The sequence below is a fragment of the Capricornis sumatraensis genome, chromosome 3 (assembly GCF_032405125.1).
Source record: "Capricornis sumatraensis isolate serow.1 chromosome 3, serow.2, whole genome shotgun sequence".
Taxonomy (NCBI): domain Eukaryota; kingdom Metazoa; phylum Chordata; class Mammalia; order Artiodactyla; family Bovidae; genus Capricornis; species Capricornis sumatraensis.
This window is the reverse complement of record NC_091071.1, coordinates 140,567,681-140,583,333: the sequence shown is the minus strand read 5'-3', so window position 1 is coordinate 140,583,333 and position 15,653 is coordinate 140,567,681. Positions and strand designations below refer to the sequence as shown.

The 15,653-nt window shown below is 42.8% G+C and overlaps 1 protein-coding gene and 1 long non-coding RNA gene across 3 annotated transcripts in view; one reads left to right on the top strand and one right to left on the bottom strand.

The window, feature by feature from the left end:
* The window catches only part of PLEKHM3 (pleckstrin homology domain containing M3), a 180,314-nt gene extending 165,222 nt beyond the window's left edge, over window positions 1-15,092 (top strand). Inside the window, exon 7 of the mRNA XM_068968990.1 lies at window positions 14,915-15,092. Within this exon, the coding sequence (XP_068825091.1) occupies window positions 14,915-15,092 (178 nt within the window). The remainder of the gene's footprint in view (window positions 1-14,914) is intronic.
* LOC138076710 (uncharacterized) overlaps window positions 1-15,653 on the bottom strand; it is a 40,995-nt gene that overhangs the window by 10,620 nt on the left and 14,722 nt on the right. The window lies entirely within an intron of this gene.

Here is a 15,653-nt window from a genome sequence, read left to right as displayed (position 1 = left end):
TGGTAGTTCAGCTGGTAAAGTATCTGCCTGCAATGTAGGAGACCCCAGTTTGATTCCTGGGTTCGGAAGCTCCCCTGGAGAAGGGAATGGCAACCCACTCCAGTGTTCTTGAGCTTCCCTGGTGGCTCAGATGGTAAAGAATCTGCTTGCAATGTGGGAGACTGGGTTCCATCCCCATCTAGCTTTTACTAATATGCAGAGTGGAAGTGAAAGTTTCAAATAATGTTCTCACTGAATCAGAGGAGCTGCTAAAAAAAAAAGGCATGTTGTTCATGCATTTTTCTCTCATTCAGTGTTTTAAGCATTGTTACATTATTTTTTCAATATGTTTGGTTCAAGCACACTAGGCTAAAACCTTATACATTATTGAACAGTTAAACCATGTTTTCTAATCTAATAAACATGTACGCAGTCTATTAGTTTAACCCACCAAAAGTTAATACTTTTGTCACTGTATAGAGATAAAAATAAATAACTGAGATGTTATTTATTATCAAAATGTCAAATATCTAAAGTAAAGACTGAAAAAAAAAAGTCAGAATTGGTCCTTGATTACCTCATATGTTTATACTGTGGCATCTCTTTTTAAATTAAATAAAACTAAGAAATAAAATTATAAATTTAATTGGTTGATGATATACATTTCAACTTTTTTCATTTAAAAAAACATAAAGATGGGCAGCATTGAACTTAATAGAGTCAAGATAGAATCTTATAACTCTTTGGGGTGTGGTGGTGGTTTAGTTGCTAAGTCGTGTCCGACTCTTGTGACCCCATGGATTGTAGCCTGCCAGGCTCTCTGTCCATGGGATTCTCCAGGCAAGAATACTGGAGTGGACTGCTGTATCCTTCTCCAGGGAATCTTCCTGTCCCAGGGATTGAACCCAGGTCTCCTGAATTGCAGGCAGGTTCTTCACCAACTGAGCTACGAGGGAAGTCCTCTTTAGATTAATTAACTCTTTCAGTTCAGTTCAGTCGCTCGTCATGTCCGACTCTTTGCGACCCCATGAATCACAGCACACCAGGCCTCCCTGTCTATCACCAACTCCTGGAGCTCACTCAGACTCACATGCATCAAGTCGGTGATGCCATCCAGCCATCTCATCCTCTGTCGTCCCCTTCTTCTCCTGCCCCCAACCCCTCCCAGCATCAGAGTCTTTTCCAATGAGTCAACTCTTCACATGAGGTGGCCAAAGTACTGGAGTTTCAGCTTTAGCATCCTTCCTTCCAAAGATATCCCAGGGCTGATCTCCTTTAGAATGGACTGGTTGGATCTCCTTGCAGTCCAAGGGACTCTCAAGAGTCTTCTCCAACACCACAATTCAAAACCATCAATTGTTCGGCGCTCAGCCTTCTTCACAGTCCAACTCTCACATCCATACATGACCACTGGAAAAACCATAGCCTTGACTAGACGGACCTTAGTCGGCAAAGTAATGTCTCTGCTTTTGAATATACTATCTAGGTTGATCATAACTTTTCTTCCAAGGAGTAAGCGTCTTTTAATTTCATGGCTGCAGTCATCATCTGCAGTGATTCTGGAGCCCAAAAAAAATAAAGTCTGACACTGTTTCCACTGTTTCCCCATCTATTACCCATGAAGTGATGGGACCAGATGCCATGATCTTTGTTTTCTGAATGTTGAGCTTTAAGCCAACTTTTTCACTCTCCTCTTTCACTTTCATCAAGAGGCTCTTTAGTTCCTCTTCACTTTCTGCCATAAGGGTGGTGTCATCTGCATATCTGAGGTTATTGATATTTCTCCCAGCAGTCTTGATTCCAGCTTGTGTTTCCTCCAGCCCAGCATTTCTCATGATGTACTCTGCATAGAAGTTAAATAAGCAGGGTGACAATATACAACCTTGACGTCTTCCTTTTCCTATTTAGAACCAGTCTATTGTTCCATGTCCAGTTCTAACTGCTGCTTCCTGACCTGCATACAGATTTCTCAAGAGGCAGGTCAGGTGGTCTGGTATTCCCATCTCTTGAAGAATTTTCCACAGTTTATTGTGATCCACACAGTCAAAGGCTTTGGCATAGTCAATAAAGCAGAAATGGATGTTTTTCTGGAACTCTCTTGCTTTTTCCATGATCCAGTGAATGTTGGCAATTTGATCTCTGGTCCCTCTGCCTTTTCTCAAACCAGCTTGAACATCAGGAAGTTCACAGTTCATGAATTGCTGAAGCCTGGCTTGGAGAATTTTGAGCATCACTTTACAAGCATGTGAGATGAGTGCAATTGTGCAGTAGTTTGAGCATTCTTTGGCATTGTCTTTCTTTGGGATTGGAATGAAAACTGACCTTTTCCAGTCCTGTGGCCACTGCTGAGTTTTCCAAATTTGCTGACATATTGAGTGCAGCACTTTCACAGCATCATCTTTCAGGATTTGAAACAGCTCAACTGGAATTCCATCACCTCCCCTAGCTTTGTCCGTAGCGATGCTTTCCAAGGCCCACTTTACTTCACATTCCAGGATGTCTGGCTCTAGATTAGTGATCACACCATCATGATTATCTAGGTCATGAAGATCTTTTTTGTACAGTTCTTCTGTGTATTCTCGCCACCTCTTCTTAATATCTTCTGCTTCTGTTAGGTCCATTCCATTTCTGTCCTTTATTGAGCCCATCTTTGCATGAAATGTTCCCTTGGTATCCCTAATTTTCTTGAAGAGATCTCTAGTCTTTCCCATTCTGTTCTTTTCCTCTATTTCTTTGCATTGATCGCTGAAGAAGGCTTTCTTATCTCTTCTTGCTATTCTCTGGAACTCTGCATTCAGATGCTTATATCTTTCCTTTTCTCCTTTGCTTTTTGCCTCTCTTCACAGCTATTTGTAAGGCCTCCCCAGACAGCCATTTTGCTTTTTTGCATTTCTTTTCCATGGGGATGGTCTTGAATCCTGTCTCCTGTACAATGTCACGAACCTCATTCCATAATTCATCAGGCACTCTATCTATCAGATCTAGGCCCTTAAATCTATTTCTCACTTCCACTGTATAATCATAACGGATTTGATTTAGGTCATACCTGAATGGTCTAGCGGTTTTCCCTACTTTCTTCAATTTAAGTCTGAATTTGGTAATAAGGAGTTCATGATCTGAGCCACAGTCAGCTCCTGGTCTTGTTTTTGTTGACTGTATAGAGCTTCTCCATCTTTGGCTGCAAAGAATATAATCAATCTGATTTTGATGTTGACCATCTGGTGAGGTCCATGTGTAGAGTCTTCTCTTGTGTTAATTATAACTAACTGTTTAGATTAACTCTAAAGTTGTTTACTTGAAGGGAGACTGTTTTTTACCAGATATCCGAATGTATTATAAGACAGTATACTGTTTGGACTTCTCTGGTGGTCCATTGGCTAAGATTCTTCGCTCCCAATGCAGGGGGCCCTGGTTTGATCCCTGGTCAGGGAACTAGATCCCAAGATGCTGAAACTAAGAGTTTGCATACTGTAACTAAAGATCTCACATGCTGTGACAAAGACTGGAAATCTCAAGTGCCACAGCTAAGACCAAGCACAACCGAATAAATAAATTAAAATATTTTAAAAAATAAAACAGTACAGTGTTGGCATAGGAAAATAAATCAGTGGAATGGGATTTCAGAAAGCATGGAGATAAATCCAAGTTATAGGGAAATTTAATGCAGTAAGGTAGCACAGCAAATTAGTAACACAAAAATGGATCATTCCATAAAAGGAACTGGGAACCAGATAACCATTGGAGAAAGAAAAATAATGCTGGATTTTACCATACTCCTTACGTCAAGATAAATTCCAAATGGATCAAATATGTTAATGTATAAAACAAACAAAACAAAAACCCATAAAGTACTAGAAGAAAAGAAGGGTGAATATTTTTATCATCTTAAAATGTGGAAGGTCTCTTTAAACTTGACACAAACCCAGAAGCCATGAGAGCAAAATGCTTTTAAATACATTTTTTAAAAGCTAAATGCCTAAAATTTTATAGATAAAGGCAAATGTAAACAGGAAACTTGGAGAGATATTACCACACATGTGACAAAGCATTAATTTCCTGAATATAAAAAAAAGAAATCTATAAAAGTCATTAGAAAATGCAAAGGACACAGACCAATATACAGAAACAATATGCAAATAGCCAATAAATATTAGAAAAACTCCCTTTTGTGATAAAGAAAAGCAAAATAAAATGAGATGCTTATTTATCAGCTGTAGGAACATGTTAATAGACATGAAATGTAAAGTCCTATGAAAAAACAGTAATCAACATCACTCCCTATTTCATTTTGCTAAGTCCATGTTTTTGTTCTAAGTATTTAGAATGAAAAGTGAAAGTCACTCAGTCATATCCAACTCTTTGTGACCCCATGGACTGTAGCCTGCTAGGCTTCTTGTCCATGGAATTCTCCAGGCCAGAATACTGGAGTGGATATCCGTTCCCTTCTCCAGGGTATCTTCCTGACCCAGGGTTCAAACCGCAGGTCTCCCAAACTGCAGGCAGATTCTTTACCGTCTGAGCCACCAGGGAACCCCAAGAATACATAGACTAGTTTTGTCTAATATATTAAATAGAACAACTTCCTTTGGAAATGATTGGCCTAGAGCAGTTGTTTTTGAACTTTTTTATTCATCAGAATTCTCTGGAGGGCTGGTTAAAATAGTGACAAGCCCCACCCTGTAGTTTATAACTCAGTAAGTCTGGCATGGAACCCAGTAATTTGCATATCTAACAAATTCTCTGGTGATGCTGGTTTGGCTAGTCCGGGGACCACACTTTGAGAACCACTGGCCTAGAACACATTGAGTATTAGAAAATAAAGTAATACTGTATTGTAGAAAATTGTATTGATGAGAAGAGACAAATAGGGAAGTAAGTAATGACAAAACACTTTGGGTCTTTTATTTGAATGCCTTTCTCCTTTTAAATTTACATCATTTAACTTATTCCTGCGTAACTAATCATGCTGTTTAAACTAGATCTACCTTCTGAACTTTTTTGCATTTTTCTAATGTACCCATGCTTGACAGTTTCCTTTATTTGTGTTCCATTAAGTGTCTTGAGGAACTGAAATGTAGTATGTTAAATACTAGTAAATCCCATCAGAATCTTGGTATCTATTTTTATAAATTATTGTTTCTTTTAAAGAGGTTTTACTTCAAACCTTGACAGTTAAATTTTTCAGTTTTACATTTTAAAGGTAGGCTGGTAAGTTAAACAGCAGTCTATATACATAAGCCAAGATAATTTTTTTTTAATCTGCATTAACCTAATAATATTCTTATATTTACTGTCTTTATCTTAGATGTAGCAAGATATTTCTAAACATCTCTTGGACTCTTAGATATTTTGAACTACTTTAGAGGTTTTCACAGAAAGCCATTGCTCTTATTTATGGTTTTTTTAATGGCTACAATCATGATATATCCTAGCTGTTTACAAAAATTGTAGAAAATTTTAAAATCCTCCTTCGGTTTACTTTTTCTAATATTAAAACAAGTTCCTGAAGTAATCCCAAGAAGTAATGGAGATTTGTCTGTTGAGAATGATATTAACTGCCAGGTGAACCATTGAAAAAAAAAACCACTTAGAAGTGTCAGAAATTCCTTTTTTTCATTCAGGTCAAATCTATTATGATTTTACATACATAGAGTATTACTGAGAAGTCCTGTCACCACCTGCAAATTAGCAAGAAGCATTTATTAAGCATTAGCACTAAAGATAATGGTGAGTTACTGTCCCCAGTAGGGTAGCAAAATTAGCAAATGAATTAATTAACCCTTGTTTACATTCTATTTCCAAAGCCAAGATTTTAAGTAAAGCTCTTGTCAAAGGTATTAGCTGAGCTTGGGTTTACAAACTAAAAGTGCAAGACCTGTGAAAGCCAAATGCTTTGTAGGCTGTAATCAGGGAAAAAACCTTCCTTAATTAACTTCAGGGATTAAAAGGTAAATAAAAAGATCATTTCAGGGCATACCAATTGTTCTTCCCAGATTTGAGCCTTAGCAGGTATTTGGGGATATACTAAGTAACTTAAAGGGCCATGTGGCTAGTAACTGTGGAAAGAGGGCCAGATTTAAGTCAGAAGACAGAAATCACAGCCAAAGTTGACCCACCATTTACTAGTTCTGGGACCAGAGAAGCCACCAGCTATTTTATTATTTTATTTCATTTTTATCTATTTACTGACTGACTTATTTAAAAAGGGAATACAACTAGGAGAGCTATTTTAAGGATAATTTATGTAAAAATAGGGACAAAGGGCCTTATAGATGTTGTCTGATTTAAATATCTAATTTGTGCATTTTATAATTCAGAACTACCGGGATAGCTTTACAAATTAGCACATAACGTGCCTAAATCTGCCTGACATTTAGTCAAAGGCACTGGATCTTTGATCTTTTCTAGTCTCATAGAACTCCAATCAAACTATAGGGGATACCTTTTCACTACCCACCTCCCTACCCACCCCAAGCCAAAAAAAAAAATAACAACACAGTTAACAACCCTAAATGTGATGGACCCAGATGCAGTTCATCCCTGCCCTCATTGTCCAAGGAGCCAGACCCTTTGTTGTCTCCCTCCCCACTCCCACCTGCTTCTCCTGGGGCAAAACCAAGGGGTACCTGGGGAATGGATTTCTGGCTATCCCAGCACAAGGCTTGCTCATTCATTCATTCAAAAGAATAAAACTGTTAGATTGTATCATCTAGTTAAATCATATTTAATTCATTTTACTTTGAATGTTTAGTAACATATTCTGTGTATTCTTCTAAACAGCATACGTATAGCTATATAAGTACATGCATAGCACACATACACACAGAGAGACAGACATGCTATATATGATATTGGCTGGTTTCCTATTTAAGCAAATTATAAATTGTTTGCTGACATCCATGTACTGACTGAAGAACAGAAGGAAACACCAACCCCAAACATGAAAATAACCAGGCCCCAATAACTGCCTCCCTTCGCTAAGAGATTTGAATAATCATCTTGGTTTCTGAGAAAAACCAATAATAACTAGTGACCCTGTGAGGCATCTTACATAGCAGCCATACCCCAAACCGCACACACATGCCTGATAATGCGCACTTACTCTGCGCCCCACCCTTTTCGTCGTGGGCTCCACTGAGTGGAAATCAGCCAGAGCTCACCCTGCTCTGTGGGCCTGTCTTTCCCTTGTCAGAGATCCAACCAAGCTAAGCCTGAATTTCAATCCTAGTGAAATATCTGAGGTCATTGCCTGAGCCAAAAATAAAAATGCAGCCAGGGAGGAACCCAACATGAACAGAGTAGAAGCATCTCAGTGACCTCAACCTGGGGCAGAGGCCTCTCGCGGCTTCCTGTGACCTCCCTGTGTGCAGCTAGAAGCTGGAAGGGTACAGACAAAGCCATCCTCAGCCTGTCTCTAATTGGTTTCACATCATCAGCATTCCAGAACAGGAAACTCTCAGCAGCCAGAAATTCTTGCTTCTTTGCCATAGTATTTGAGAAGCAAGCCTTTCCCTTGCACATATTTAGTTCTTTTAGTTTTGTCACAGGTGAGTTCTTGAATTTGATAGCTTGTAATAAGAACATCCTGTCTGTCCAATCTCTTGGCAATTGACTATTTGATTTCTGGGTTCTGGACCTCTCTTTCATTTGCTGTAGGTCAGTAAGCCAAGTTTTAGGGTTGTATATAAGAAATCAACCCTGAATATTCATCAGGACTGATGCTGAAGCTGAAGCTCTAAACTTTAGCCACTTGATGTGGAGAGCTGACTCATTGGAAAAGACCCTGATTCTGGGAAAGACTGAAGGCAAAAGGAGAAGGGGGCGGCTAAAGATGAGATGGTTAGATAGGATCACCGACTCAATGGACATGACTTTGAGCGACCGGGAGATAGTGGAGGACAAAGGAGCCTCTGCAGTCCATGGGCTTGCAAAGAGTCAGACACGACTTAGCGACTGAACAACAATAGAGTCTCGTCTGATGGTGCCTTTATTAATACACAGAATGAGATTTCTGTTTCCCCCAGCTGGTGGAGATATTCCTCTGCCCCGTTCCAAGTAAGGGGACCAGTTTGCCAGGCGTGCACCAATCATTAATGGTATTGACCCCTAGGGCTTCCGCAGACTCAAACCTTGAGTTACTCCTTTCTCTTCACACATCCTCTGGCGTACACTGTACTGATCGGCACCTGGTCCTCTCCAATGTGGCTGTCCCAATGTTTAAAACACAAAAGTAAGTACTTCCATGTAGGCTGAGAATGATTACTGCCTCTAGCCAGTCCTCACCCCCACAAAATAACCCCACAACATTTAACAATTCTGGGGATTTTTCTTAGGGAAAAGGGATGCTGATTAAGATTGGGAGAAAACTTAGAGAGAAGTCCTTAATGTTTAGTTGAAATTTTATTTGAAGGGGCAGAGTCAACTCCTTTTGGCCCAATTCCTGATGATCAGAGCTGTATATAAGCTATTTCATCACTTGACTAATGAATGCAAATAACATTTCAAATCTCACTCTTCACTTTAAGGCTCATCTCATGTTAAGGCTCATTCATTCCCAGCTTGTCAGTTTGAGATTTTTCTGAGCAGGGACCAGCAGGGCTACATTCCCACTCATTCATCCACAGACCTGGGGCCAAGGAAGTTTGGAAAGAAGAAGATAAAACCCAGAGTAGCTCTTTTTCCTCTGCACAAAATCTGCAGGTTGGAAGGAACCTTAAATACCATCTAATCCAGCTTTCTCTTAGCCTTTTCGGGAAAGTGAGGTTCCGAGATGAAGTAAGTTCTCCAAGATCCCAGTAATGCTAGGGCCAAGATTTCAGGATTACTGTCTCTCATTGTGCTCTCCCTTCTGCAGTAAGTGGCCTCACTGCTATTTTACTGGTCTCCTTTCCATTGCAGAAGTCACTGAAACTGAACTACTTCACAATTAGGTAAAAGAGATTTATTTTATGGGGCAAATAGAAAAGTATTTGGTTTTGGTTCTCTAGATGGCTTAGATACGGCTCGAAGAAGGAAGGAACACCACAGAGAAATCCCTTGGAAGTTCTTGGCCAAAGGGGATAAATGTGGTGCAGGGTCAGTCACCAAGATGGCCTTTGGGGAGAATGGAAAAATCAAAGTGAGCTGATAGAAAGTTGAGGGTTACTAGTCAATGCATGGACTTCCCTGATAGCTCAGCTGGTAAAGAATCTGCCTGCAACACAGGAGACCCCAGTTCGATTCCTGGGTTGGGAAGTTCCCCTGGCAAAGGGATAGGCTACTCACTCCAGTATTCTTGCCTAGAGAATCGCCATGGACAGAGGAGCCTGGCGGAGCACAGTGCATGGGGTTGCAGAGAGTTGGACATGACTGTGACACACAGCACACCACAGTCAATACACAGAATTGTGTATTGGGTATAGGCACAGAATTGTGCCATGGGTATAGGCTTCTTAAATGATGGCCTAAACTAATTTTAGAAACCACAGGATGGTTAATGCTAAGTGAGTTTCAGCTATTTTAATCAAGTGATATATTAAAATATGTGTTTGTGAAAATGACGTGAATAAACACACTACACTGGACCTTATTGGTTAATTTGACTGTAAGCCCACAGGGAATACTTGCAGGTTCCACCTGGAGAGGGTGCTGTTTATGTACTCCCTGGGTACCCTCTCCGTGATACCTTGTCCAGATAGGTTGAGTCAACAGTTCTCAACCCAGAAAGTTTCCTACCCCTGCCTGCCCTCCACCCCACCCCAGGGACATTTGGCAGTGTCTGGAGGCATTGACGGGAGGAGCAGGGTTTGCCACTAGCATCAGGTGGGCAGAGGCCAGGGATACCACTAAACATACTATAGTGCTCAGAAGGTGGTGGTGGTGTTTCTGCTCAGTCGTGTCGACTCTTTGCGACTCTGTGGACTGTAGCCCACCAAGCTCCTCTGTCCCTGGGATTTCCCAGGCAAAAAATACTGGAGTGGATTTGCCATTTGCTTCTCCAGGGGATCTTTCAACCCAGGGTTCGAATCCATGTCTCTTGCATCTCCTAAATGGGCGGACAGATTCTTTACCACTAGCGCCACCTGGGAAGCCCACAGTGCTCAGAATAGCACCACACAACAAAGGACTCTAAGTCCCAAACATCACTAGTGCCAAGGCTGAGATCCCTGGATTAAGTGAAGCAGTGAATGCTTTCAAGAAAAAAACAGGAAAATCTATTGCATGGGCCTGGTTATAGCAAGTATATCTCTATGCAGTCACATCCTCCATGACAGGACCCTGGAAAGGGAGGCCACACGGTCTTTGTTCTCCAGGGGCCACAGCAGAATCCAAAGACTGCTGACTGCTGGACTGGATGACTCAGAAATGAAGGAGCTGGCTTTCATTGGATGTATCACTGAGGAATGCCAAAGGGACGCTGCTCTTTCATTATCTGTAGCAATTTTCTGCCCAGACAAATACGTTGGTACCTTTGCCTTATATAAAAGACGTGTTCCTTAAAAGTTATGTTTAATTGTATTTTGTATTTTTAATACAATTAGGAAATTCAGTAAAAACTAAAGGGTCAGTGAATCTTTTTAGTGTGAAAGGTTCTTTTTAGTAAAGTCCTATCCTCAAAGAAAAGAATACCTATATATTGCATTTTTAATGTAAATATTTTTTCCTGCACACTACATTTTTACTACAGAGCTCATAACTCTTATGTGAGAGTCTCTCTTCCTCCTTCCTTCTCCTGCCCTTGTTCCTTTTCTGTAAAGGGAGGATCAGGGGAAAATTTTAACAGTACAGGCTCTGAATTTGGGAAAGTCATTGATAAGTCTGTCCACTTACACAGGTCAAAAGATGCCTGCTGGGTTACAGATTGTTAGAAAAAATAGGACTTGGTTCTATTTTGAAATCATTCATTTTTTATCTTATACTTTTTTTTATTTTCCAGTTAGTGACCTTTGGCTAGAAAGAGCAGGTGTACTTAGTCCCTCCATCACCCCTTGGGTGTTTGTTGCACCAGAAATATCTGATAAGACTCAGCCTCTCCACTCACAGTCGGGTGGGAGAGGGGTATCAGCAGAGACAGGGAGTGGTACTGAAGGAACCCAGCGGTTGTCTCCTTATCAGTCATTCTCTAGTGTAACATCCCTAGGTGTGTAAGTCACTGACTAACTCAGCAGGATAGAGGAGGCAGGAAGGAGGAAATTTGTTAAAGTTATCATTCACCTCCCTTCAGTAGTAGGAGGTTACAGAAGTGTGACCCACTGAGGACAAGGCCACCGAGGGGGAGCCAGCCAGACAAGAGAGGCACAAGGACACCTGTATTTGCCCTTCATTCCCTGCCTGCACTCTCCCTGGGAAGGAGGGAGGGGTTGAGGCCAGAGAGATGATAAGGATGACCCCACCATGTCGACAGCCCAGCAGCTCCAGGCAAGAAGGCAGGTGCCAGCGTCACCATGGGAGCTGGTGTACCCTTTCGCTTGCTCCTCGAACCACTTGCCATTTGACGGGCCCTTCCATGTACATCCACCCATTTTCCTCTGAGAACCCCACTGACTAGGAAGGAAGTCATTGTGAGTACCAAGAATATAAATTCCATGCCCAAGGTCACTCAAAGAAAGATTTGAGATTTGGACACAAGGATTCTAACTTGAAGCCCCACGTGTCCTTCCGTGATCACGCACTACTCTCACTTAGATAAGCAGGCCTCAGGTACAAGCCTTGGCTGGGCTGCCGGGAGTCCTGGGTTCTAGTCTCTGCTCTGGCTTTTACTCGCTGTGTCCTCGTGAGACAACTACTACCCCTCTTAGAACCTCAGTTTTCCTCTCTTTGAAATGACGGGGTTGATCAGAGTGCCTTCAGGTCACCACGGTGGCATAGGTGAAATCAGGCTGAAATGAAGACTTGCAGGAAGGCAGCAAGTAGCTGCTGACACTGGAAGAAGCCATCTCAGCTGTGTGATTAAGTGTTAACCAGGTGCCAGGAACCGTGCAAACGCTGTATCTGTGATCTCATTTGAGCCACACAGCACCAGATGAGGTACACGTTAATGGAAACCCAACTTAGCAGATAAGGAAGCTGAAGCTCAGGGAAGTGAAATAACTTCCTCAGGGTCACTGTCTTAGTCAGCTCTGGCCGTCACAGAGAATACCACAGCCTGGATTTATCTCTTACAGTGCTGGCAGCTGGAAGTCCCAGGTCAGGGTTCAGCAGGGCTTGGTTTCTGGCCAGCGCTCTCTTCCTGGTTTGCAGACGGCTGCCTTCCTGCCTCGGTCCTTACCTAGCCTCTCCTCCGAGTACAGGCAGGGGCAGAGAAGGGGCTCTCTCTTGTCCTTCCTGTTGTTGCTGTTCAGTCACCCAGTCATGTCTGACTCTTTGTGACCCCCTGGACTGCAGCATGCCAGTCCTCCCTGTCCCTCACCATCTCCCGGAGTTGCCCAAGTTCATGTTTATCACATCGGTGATGCCATCTAGCCATCTCATCCTCTGACAGCCTCTTCTCCTCTGCCCTCAATCTTTCCCAGCATCAGGGACTTTTCCAGTGAGTCATCTGTTCGCATCAGATGACCAAAATGCTGGAGCTTCAGCTTCAGCATCAGTCCTTCCAGTGAGTATTTAGGGTTGATTTCCATTAAGATTGACTGGTTTGATCTCCTTGCTATCGAAGGGACTTTCAGGAGTCTTCTGCAGCACAACAGTTCAAAGGCATCAATTCTTTGGCATTCTGCCTTCTTTACAGTCTAGCTTTCACAGCTCTATGTGACCACTGGGAAGACCACAACCTTGACTGTGTGGACCTTTGTTGGCAGAGTAATGTCTCTGCTTTTCAGCACACTGCCTATGTTTGTCATCACTTTCCTGCCAAGAAGCAATTCATGGCTGAAGTCACCATCCGCAGTGATTTTAGAGCCCAAGAAGAGGAAATCTGTCACTACTTCCACCATTTCCCCCTCTATTTGCCATGAAGTAATGGGGCCGGATGCCATGATCTTAGTTTTTTGAATATTTAGTCTTAACCTGGCTCTTTCACTCTCACCATTCACCCTCATCAAGAGGCTCTTTTAGTTCCTCTTTAGTTCTCTTCTTATGAAGACACAAATCACATCAGATCAGGACGTATCTTTATGATTCCCGTGAACCTAAATTACTTCCTGAGGACCCCATCTCCAAATATAGATACATTGGAGCCTGAGGCATCAGCATAGGAATTTGGGGGGCACACAGTTCCATCCATGGCAGTCCCATAGGCAGAATGTGATTTGAAGATAGATTGGCATTAGGCCATCTCACCCTGCCTGCTCTACTAACCACTGCTATGCAGTATTTAGACAAGTGTTCTTGCCTGGAGAATCCCAGGGACGGGGGAGCCTGGTGGGCTGCCATCTGTGGGGTCGCACAGAGTCAGACACAACTGAAGCGACTTAGCAGCAGCAGCTGAGCTGGAGGTAGAGACTACTGGGTACACTGAAGCTTCTGTCTTTTAATCTGTAGATACAGATAGATACAGATTTATCGGATTTAAGATAGATACAGATTTAGATACAGCCCCTGCCCACACACTAGTGCCTCTCCCTCTAAGTCCCTGCCTTCTCTCCTGGGTACCAGGGTGGGTGGGAAGATCCTCCTTTGACCAAACTTTCTGAATCCTAAGCCAATAGCAGGCCAGGGAGTGGTGCTCCAGAGACCATCCCACACCCAGGTCTGAAACTCAAAGAAAAGTAGGAGGCATAAGGCTGAGCCCTGAGGACTGGCTCCTTCACAGCCATCATTGAACCTGCATGCACACTGCCAGTGGAGCAAAATCACACAGGCCCAGTTCCCTGGGCTCCTGGGATGAGGTCCTAGTCGGTTGTCACTCACGTGAGGAAGGATGAGAACTTAATCCTCACTGGCAAGCCACCCAATGGAGCAGCTATAGTTGTGCTTGTCAATTAAAAGTGAGAAAAGTGTTACTCAGTCATGTCTGACTCTTTGCAACCTCATGGACTGTAGCCTGCCAGGCTCCTCTGTCCATGGAATTCTCCAGGCAAGAATACTGGAGTGGGTAGCCATGCCCTCCTCCAGGGGGTCTTGCTGACCCAGGGGTTGAACCCAGGTCTGCTGCATTGCAGGCAGATTCTTCACCATCTAAGCCACTAGGGAAGCTTGTCAGTTACTCATTATTAAAGGCTTTGCAGTAAAAACAAGCCATTTAGACTCCTACAGGCTTCCACCAAGCCAAACAACATCATCCACCTGGAATGTCTCCTCTCTATAAATTACAGCAGTTGTGTGTTTTTTGTTTTTCTTAAAAAACAAGATCTCTCCCCAACTCTCTCATGCTTTACTGTTCCCACATGTGTTATGAAGCTAGATATAGAGAGGTTTGAGAGAGTTTCTAATTTAAAAAGACAAAACTCAAAAGAGCAACAGTCTATCATTCAGAAATTGAAAATATGCCATTTTGACACTTTCCAAAGTGTCAGATAAAGGTAGGGAGTGACGGAACCGCTTGGCTCTTGTTACCGGAAGCACATTTTCACCGCTATGGCACAGGGGCTGTCACTGGTGTTGGGAGTGTTTTCAGTTGGCAGGGCGCTCCACTCTTATTTTCTGTCACTTCACCCTAGAGTCACTACCCCCATTTCTTTCTCAGTCGAGCTAACACGTGGAGCTTCTAGAGCTCTGTCCATTTTAACCATGATCACAAAATTGCTAACTGACTGCTGACTACCCTCCACCCAGAAAACATAAGCCTGTCCCCAGCTAGTTCTAATCAGAAACAAACAAACAAACAAAAACATGTTTTTCAAATGAAATTCAACCTTGTGTCTTTTGGAAAAGGAAAGAACCCACTTCTACGAGTCACGTCTCTTCGAGGGGTCAGGAATAAAAGGCTGTGACCTGAGCTGTGCAGAGGTCTGGACTTCCAGCCTCCTGCCCTGCTCACTTCAACCTTACTCATCATCTGTGTGGTTGGTTATTGCAGGTGTGAAAGCTGTGGAGCCGTTTTCCACGCTGAATGCAAAGAGAAGTCTGTCCCCTGCCCGCGATGTGTCCGCCGAGAGCTGCAGATGAAGCAGAAGTCTTTCTGGCGGAGGTTGAACATGGACGAGAGCCTGGAGGAGGCTTGCAACATGTTTGAGCTGTCCTACCAGAACACCTGACTCAGCAGGAGTCCAAGGCCAGGCGGTGACCTCTCAACCATCTATCAGCCCCAGTGGCTTCCAAACTAGACAGTTAGACCCCTCTGGGAGAAGTTAACGTCTCATCCTCAGCTAGATATATATATTTATAAATGTATATGCATACATACCTATATGTCCTGTACGTATGTTTAGTATAAGTCGTTGTCTTAAAGGTCCATGGAGCTTTGTGGCTCAAGAAGTTACCAATAGCGGGATTACACCTAGCCATGAATTTCAGCTGCTTTGCCCCCAAGCCAAACGTGGTTTACACACAAGGCTTTATAGTTCAGACATTGTGGGGCTCTCAGGAGCCATTTATTACACAGGACCTAGGAGAAAGCATTTTCTCCAGAAGAGTGCTTTGAGTTATTTTTGTGTTATTTATTTTTAGCCTTCACAGAGGATGAGGTAACTGAGGCAAGCACCCATCATCAAGTTTCATAAGAAAAGCTTCAAAACACAGCAGTAACTCCTGATCCTTCCAGGAGCCAATGTCCCGGCTCTCACCTCTGTGTCATCGCAAAGGCTGGGATCCCCTAA